Here is an 8,348-nt window from a genome sequence, read left to right as displayed (position 1 = left end):
TAATATAATACGTGGTCCAATTTAAAAATTATAGGTCAATATTAAGGACCGATACCGTGCCGTTAGTTAACCTTTTCACGTGGGCGCAAAAATAAGAAATCGAGATCCTCTGGTGGGCTGTTTTTGAGACTGGGGGATGAATTCAAGAAAGGGAACCGCTAATCCCTAGAACAAGACAAGTGATGAGTGTTAAGCATCCCCGAGAGTTTTATTCTCCTTCTGTTATTCTAAACGTCATTTGCTATCTTTTACACCACCGCAGTTCGGGGTAATAGAAATACCACTGGGGATGGATTCCAGTTTTTTGTTGACAACTGAGAAAGCGCGGGAAAACTTCTTTGGTGGTTTTATAGGATTCAGGGTAAAAAACTACATTCCGAATGTCACATGTCGACTATTTATAGTGTTTTATAAACATTCAGAGTTAATGCGGTGTGTCACAATTTCCTGATTTTATTGTTTTAAATTCTATAAACAACACATAATCCTAACCATAGTCCCGAAAAACTATTCATTACGCTAGCTATAAAAATATTATGCGCGCAATCACATATATATATATATATATATATATATCAGGGTTCAAAAAAACTCAGAAATTTTACCCGTCCTATAGGACGGCTTGTCCAACAATGTACCCGGCCTCCTTTGAAACTAACCCATCGCTTCTTAATAAATAAAAATATAATTTTCTCGTATTTATTACAAACATTTATGTAAATTGCACAATGAATTACTAGTTACTAGGATTACAAATACTAGAATTGCAATATACAGTAATAAAAGAAATACTAGGTTACTAATAGTAACCTAGTATTTCTTTTATGAAATAATTCAAATGACAAAGATCAATTTATCCGAGGATACTGCGCTTTTTAAATGAATCAAATATGACATTTGCCAGTTCCACCATCAAGCCAATGATTTACAGAGGTTTCGGCACAGAAATCTGAAACGGGTTTTCCATTTAGATAGATTTTCATAATTGTGATTAACGCTTCTTGTTTCAGACCAGTACGTAATGTGTTTTTTTTTTTTTTTTTTTTTTGTAAGTTCATTGCTGAAAAGCCCCTTTCAAGCGCTGCAGTACTCACAGACAGAGAAAACATCAATTCTACCATGCGCAGTACGCTGCTGTATTTCTAGATTAGAGGGTCATTTCAGAAGTGAGGCGCTAGACTCTTGTAAGATGATAAAAATTGAAAATGTATCACGAACATTAACGGGAAATTAGCCGTCCTCGCGGACGTCGGATTCGAAAATTTTTTTGTCCGCGTGGAATTTTTGACCGCCGAGAACGGGCAGACACGGACATTTTTCGAGCCCTGATACATATATATATATACGCATATTGATTGTAAGTAAAAGTATACTGAAATTTTTTACCGGTTTACTTTCTGTATTCAAAGGGTGACAACCAAAAACTACTGATTAGAAATAATCGAACTATTTCAGAACCAACCATTACTGATATCAGCTGTCAAAATACATAGTGATTCCATCGCGGCTTCAGTGTTAAAGTGTCTGTGTTAACATATGTTGGTAAAAATATGAAATTACTTTCCAAACGACCCAATATTTTATATGATTATAAAGAAAATATTATTTAATAGCAAAATATTTCCTATTAATTTGTAGATTTTGAAAGAGAGAGTGTAAGACAGAGGCTTAATGTTGACCTTCAATTTATGAAAAACGTTAAACTGGTGGAGGAGTAGAAAGTTCCTTTTAATGGAAATTTATGTATTAAGCTAGAAGAAAATTCGGTTTTTGAATAGCTTTTATTCAAATCATTCGTTTACTTTTACCGATGTTTCCGATAGATAACAAAAATTTTCTATAAGAAAACAGAAAACAAGTTAGTACGAAAAGTTGTTAGTTTCTGAAAACTTTGTTTTCTTTTTCTTTTTAAGATGTATTTAAATGTTAATTAAGTACTCTACCTATCTCTAATCACGTAATATAATCATTGGTTCTGCAGATAAATCTTACAATTTCTCCGCTGTCTTGCAGATAGCAATTCTGCAATTGGGTGTTGCAATAATAGTATTCTTCCACATTTTGTCATAAAATTCTGAAATATAGGGAAAAAAATCTTTAAAATTGCCTTTATATTCCATTTTTTTATGATTAAAATAGATTTATTATCAAAATGTTAGCTCCATCCATAATAAGTTTTAAAGCGCACATATAATAGCTTTTTCATGAAACTAATAAAGAATTGTTTGAAATAGTTTCAACGATTAGGCGAAAACTATTTGCTCTTAGTTCATTAAAATTCCCATAACAGGACGTCAAAATCGTAAATGATAAAGTAGTTTTTACTGTTCAATTTTATTGAAAAAGAATCGAATAGAAAGGGCATAATTTTTTTCGTTAATGATCAAAAACAAAGGGAAGTGTGATAAAAAAAAATCAATATTTCCATTCCTCTGGGATTCATCGATTTTTTTTGTAACGAAGTGTGAAAATCCCATTACTTCAATACCAATTACTTCATAAATTTTTCCTGTCATCATTAACGGGCATAAAATGGTAATATGGAAACCTCATTTTCTCAAGATACAGAAACCGTTCGGTGAAACGATGAACTATTATCCGTATTAATTATGCAGCACTTTATACGCTTCATCATTGTGATAGGAATACTAGAATGTGTATTATTCTCTAGGGTAAGCTGCCTGCACGTATGGTATCAACATTAAGAAAATCATTTGTATCAAGAAATAAGATGGTTAGAAATATTTTCCGCCTAGATATTATAATGCTAATCAATTCTCAGTGAGGAATAAAATTAACTCAGCTCGTAAATTGTACTCTTGAAATTGAAAAATGCAATCAAGTTCATCCATGTGTAAGTGATACTTTAAGCTTAATTTGTAATACATAGATTAATTTGTAGAGCATGAACTACGTATCAAAATTTGATTAAAAATAAAATCCAATTAGCATAAGCGGTGTTTAATAAATTTCGCAACATGTGCTCTGAGTAAATGTAAAATATCGGTATTTATTAGAAAACTAGTGGATAATTAAGAAAATACTAACTCTGTTCTATTATAGAAGGCTTATAATAGTAATAAAATAGATGAAAGTTTAAAATAGATGAAATAGGCTAATATTCGAAATAGGTGAAAGATGAATAGATGAAAGTTTTAAAATAAAAATGCTTGCCTAAAATATTTAATAATTTAACTGTAATTTTGCAAAATGAATCACATTATTTAGACAATATTATAAGAAAATAAATTTTAATTGAAAAAATCAAAACTTATTATCAAATTTTAGTATAGCATGCTTTTAAAATCCAACCATACAAGAATGATAAGATTTTTTAACACTTCAACTTTGTGATAGGAATGCCAGACTATGTTTTATTATCAAAGGCAAGCTACCTGCACGTATGACATCAATATTAAGAAAATCATTTGCATCAAGAAATATGGTGGTTAAAAATATTTTCCACAGAGATATTAAACGGTTAATCCCCCCCCCCAGTTAATATATTGTTAATGAATTCTCAGTTCGGAAGAAAATTAAATCAACTCATAAATTCTGTTTTTTAATTTAAAAAATGCAATAAAGTTCATTCCTATGTAATAAAATACTAAAGTTTAATTTGTAATACACGGAACTATTTGCGGAATGAATTACATGAATTACATATTAAAATGTGATTGAAAATAGAATTCCATTAGCTTTATGGAATAAAATCTCTGTTTAATAAATGTTCAAACGAATGTCACAAATTAAAGTGAAACTGCGGTATAAATTAAGTGGCCTGTGAATAGTTTAGAAAATAGTTAATTATAGAAGGGTCATAGTTAGTAGTAATAGGTTGGATGAAAGAAATAAACTAAATTTGCTCGAATAATTTAATTGTTATTTATCATAATGAATCACAATATTTAGATAGCATTATAAAAAATAAATTTGTATTTTAAAAAAAATTATTAAATTCTATCTAGCAAAATGTGTTTTTAAAATCAAATTGTGAAAAGATATTAAGGTTTCAGTTTTTGAACAATTAAAGGAAGTGGGAGATAGTATAAGTTTATATAAAAAGTAAAAAGAAGATAGTGACAAGTGACATAGGGTAATGTTTAGTAAAAAAGAAATTCATAGATGCATATATATGCTATGTTTACCAGCAACAAAATGTGAGAAATAAAGTTTCAAATTAATAAAAAGAGGGATTTATATCAAGTTCTCAATCGATGTCAAATCTTTTTTAGTCACCATAGATTCTTGTTTTTCTCCTCTTTAATTTCTGAAAAATTTCATTTTATTTAATCTCTAGTTTACTTAGACATTCAAAATTTCAACACAATAATGATTACATTTCATTCTCAGAATATTGTCGATTTTATTATAAGAATTTCTTAAAGTGTTGTTAGTTTTTTTTCTGCAAGCAAAGCATTCAAAGATGTATGTTGTCAATTAAATAGTAATTCTGTTCAATATTACGAGTTTCAAAATCATTTTAAGTACATTCTAATTTCAAATCATTTATATTTACAGTCGTATAGATCCTGCCTTTTTAGTGATATTGACTTTAAATAATATATTGTCTTTCTCAAAACAAAGATACACGGATTGCGTACGTCTTTTTTTTTTTCTAGAAAGACAAGAGTCAAGCCATTTCCCAGATAGAAATTGTTATTTTTTTCCCTACATTCTATTCTCTTATTGCTTTTTGACTATATATTATACTTTTTCCTGTTTATTCAGTTCATTTTTGAACCAAAAGAGATCAGATATTTAATCAGAATTTTGAAGTAGCAAGATAAATTTGCAATAAAGCAGAATCCTTTTTGATATTCTATGATATTGCAGGATCGTCTGTTTTATTAACCTAATGAATATAATCTACAAAATTTAGTTTATATCTGACAAACGCCTTCCTGAAAAAATGGCAGTACGATTATGTTTATATCAAATGGATATTTCTTCATTTACATACTAATTTAGCTTGAATAAAACTTTTGTTACTTTAGCTCTAAATAGCTGTTTTATTAATATATTTTGATTGCCAGAGCCATCTTTTTTCTGCGCAATAAGTCCCAGTAATGAAATGGTTAAATTATTGATTCATCATAGTTAAATAACTGATTAAATTATAGTTAAATAGTTAGTAGAAAGATAAAATGGTTATAAAGTACAATTCTTTATGCTATTTTATACTATTGAATGACCATCGTTCTTATTAACGTAGTGAATACAATCTAGTATATATCTGACAAAAGCCTACATGAAAAAAGTGACCGTATCTATATATTTATATAGAAGATTGGTTATTTACTTGCTACTTTATGTTTAATAAAACATTTACTTCAGATACTTCAGATCCAAATGTAAATTGTTATTTTAATTATATATAATGGTAGACTCAGCCATCGTGTTTCCGCAGAGTAAGTCCTAATAAGGAAATAGTAGTTTTTCTTTCTTTCCTTGACAGTGTTTTTCTTTTCTTTTCTTAACTGACATTCTTTTTGAAAGTAATTGCTATTTTAGGATTTTGGGATGATGCCCTGGTCAAATGTGTTAGCTTCGCAATCAAAATTTACTGAACAACTGTTCATCTAGTGTTTTCTATATTTAAGTAATAAAATGGAATACTACTTTTCACAAATTTATAAAGATTACTTTCTCAAGTTGGTTAGAATATTTCTGACTGATGTTTAGCACACTTAACACGCAAAAGGTTTATTATATTGTTAAAATTTGCAACTAAAAGCGCCACAGTATTTATCCGTGTCATTACAGACATTACAAATTTTACAGATTTTTAAATTACATTTAAATTCCTCTAAAATTTTTTTTAATGAACCTGAGTAGCTTAATGTGAACCTAGACAAGTGGAAATCAAATTCTCAAAATAGATCTATTTTCTGTACCTATTATAGAAATAACATAAAAATTAAACTTCATAAAATATTTTCCATCCATTTTAAACACGTTTTATGTTTCATCTTTTCCCAAATTAGGTTTAAATTAACAATCATTTCTCATCAATTTTACTCGATTTTCAATGATAAATCACTATTATTTTTTTCTCTTAATATGGTGACCGCTTTTCAATGTTGTCTCCATAACTACAAAATTATCTAAAGATTGTGAACAACTTTTTAATGAATTTGTTATTTTTGTTAACTTTGAATTAATTCAAAAGAAACGGGAGCTTATAAATAAACCATTTTGACTAACTAAAACTACTTTCATGTAGAACATTTTCAGAGCAAAGTGTCCCCAATTCATTACGATGAATGGGCTCTAGACGTAATAAATGATATTTAAGCAGTGCTCCGTCATTTACGTGCAACATTTTTCTTCACTGTTCTAAATTTTTTTTTATCGTTACTGATATCTAAACTGGCGAAATAAATATGGTTTAATCAGTCGTCTGAGGGATTTGAATCAAGGTCACTTCAGGGGGAAAGAAATTATTTTGCTCTTATGCTATCATTAATTATTATATAATGTTTTGTTCCATACTATTGAATACATGCAAATATAATAGACCATTAATATCTTTCAATTTTAAGACAAAAAATATCACCGGTAAATAACAAATTTCATTTAGTCAAGATAATACAGGAAATTGTTTTAAATAGCTTAACAAGATTTCGATTTGAAAATGTAACTGCATCACCCACGGTTTTTTACATCTATAGAAGGGTAAATATTTTGTTTATTTATTTACAATAGACGTGGGGGTATGATTTGAGTTTTTTACTGTTTCTTTTATCTATTTTTTTAAACAGATTTCAGAAATTTATTGCATTGTTTATACTATTTGTTTTACTTGCAACGATTTATTAATGTCTCATTTAAATTTATTTTAAACTTTTCACGAAATTGTAATTATTTCAAGTTATTCCAAAATGCAATCTAGATCCATGACAACTAAATAATGTTTATTTTAATGACAGGTTTATCAACTGATCCATTAAGCAAGGGCCCATCATTTCTGAGCGAGCCTCCAAATAGAGTGGAGTTTTCTAATTCAAGTGGGACTGTCATACCTTGTTTGACAGATGGCAGACCTCGACCCATCGTGACATGGGTCAAGAATGATGGAGAAGTTGTCCACGATTTAACAGGACTTCGCTACATCCAACATGATGGGTCATTAGTTTTCAGACCTTTTGCTGCAGAAGATTACAGACCTGATGTCCATGCCTCGATTTACAGATGCGAAGTGTCCAACAACATAGGAATTATTGGCAGTCGAGATGTGCATGTGAGAGCAGGTAAGAAGTTGAAACTAACATTGCAGTTTATTGAAATAGCATGCAGAGAAAAGTATAAATATGCTAAAAAGATTTATATGTTACCACTCAGAACGAAATTTTTTTTGAACGCGTAATCGATGGCAGAACGGCTTGCGTAAAGTGTCTAAAATCTTTCGTAAATTCACCTTCTTCCCAGAGATCTCAGTAAAAGACCCACATTGAAGTCATGTTTCTGTTTTTTATTGTATAAGAAAAGGTTCTAATAAAATTAAAGTTCGCATAAAATTAACTTCTAGCAGCAGAATGGAACAAAAAAGCAAATCTCTATATGAAACAGCAGATGAATAAATAAGCGGGGGAAAAAGTCAGAGAATTAATAATCAAGAAAAAAAAGTAGCAATAAATGGATGAGTGATTTGATAAAAAAGTGAATAAATGAATGAAGATAATGAAAATTAACCCATTAAGCGCCAAGTCTCCCTTTTTGGGAACCTTTGTTCAAGAATTTTTTTCTCGCTGAGTATTTCACATGCATATTTTTTATATTTTTTTATCGACTGTTGAATGTTTTTAGTTTTATTAGAAATTTTTACAGAAGGTTCGAAATGTAAATTGTTTTTTTAGAAATTGCCCAAATGTAATCAAAATCGCTTTTTTTACTTCAAATGAAAATAATTTCAGAAAAAAATAATTTTTCAAGTCGAAAAATTTAAAAATATTGAATATACAAAACAATTGCTCTGTCATCATATAGTCGCCATCAAAATTTTAAAAAATTGATTTAGACCGATTTTACAGTTGTTTATTTAAAGAGGTCCCAAAATGGGAGACTTGGCATTCTATGACTAACACCATCCGCAACACATTTACATAAAGGCAAATATTTATGGATTTTTTTTCGTCATACTTAGTACCCTCTCTTTTGTTGTTGAAGGTTAAATATTATCAGTGCAGGTGTTGAATTGCGGTGATACCTGATTGCGCTAATGGTTTTCTAAAACATGGTGGACTGCGCTGCTAACATCTTATCCCCCTTTAAGAAAGGTTGGTGGACTGCGCTTAAGGCAACCCTTATGACCATCCATCCTACTTCATTCATGCAGTAAAACAATT

General features: G+C 29.5%; 1 protein-coding gene across 2 annotated transcripts in view; it reads left to right on the top strand.

The window, feature by feature from the left end:
• Positions 1-8,348, top strand: part of LOC107452964 (cell adhesion molecule Dscam1) — a 100,145-nt gene that overhangs the window by 25,013 nt on the left and 66,784 nt on the right. For both annotated transcript variants that reach the window (XR_011637370.1, XM_071183847.1), the window contains exon 2: positions 6,933-7,253. Coding sequence is in view for 1 of the 2 variants with exons in the window: in XM_071183847.1 (XP_071039948.1) it covers positions 6,933-7,253 (321 nt within the window). In the remaining variant the exon portion in view is untranslated. The remainder of the gene's footprint in view (positions 1-6,932; positions 7,254-8,348) is intronic.

The sequence above is a fragment of the Parasteatoda tepidariorum genome, chromosome 8, assembly GCF_043381705.1.
Source record: "Parasteatoda tepidariorum isolate YZ-2023 chromosome 8, CAS_Ptep_4.0, whole genome shotgun sequence".
NCBI lineage: Eukaryota > Metazoa > Arthropoda > Arachnida > Araneae > Theridiidae > Parasteatoda > Parasteatoda tepidariorum.
The sequence above is the reverse complement of the archived record's forward strand: the minus strand, read 5'-3'. Positions and strand labels throughout refer to the sequence as shown.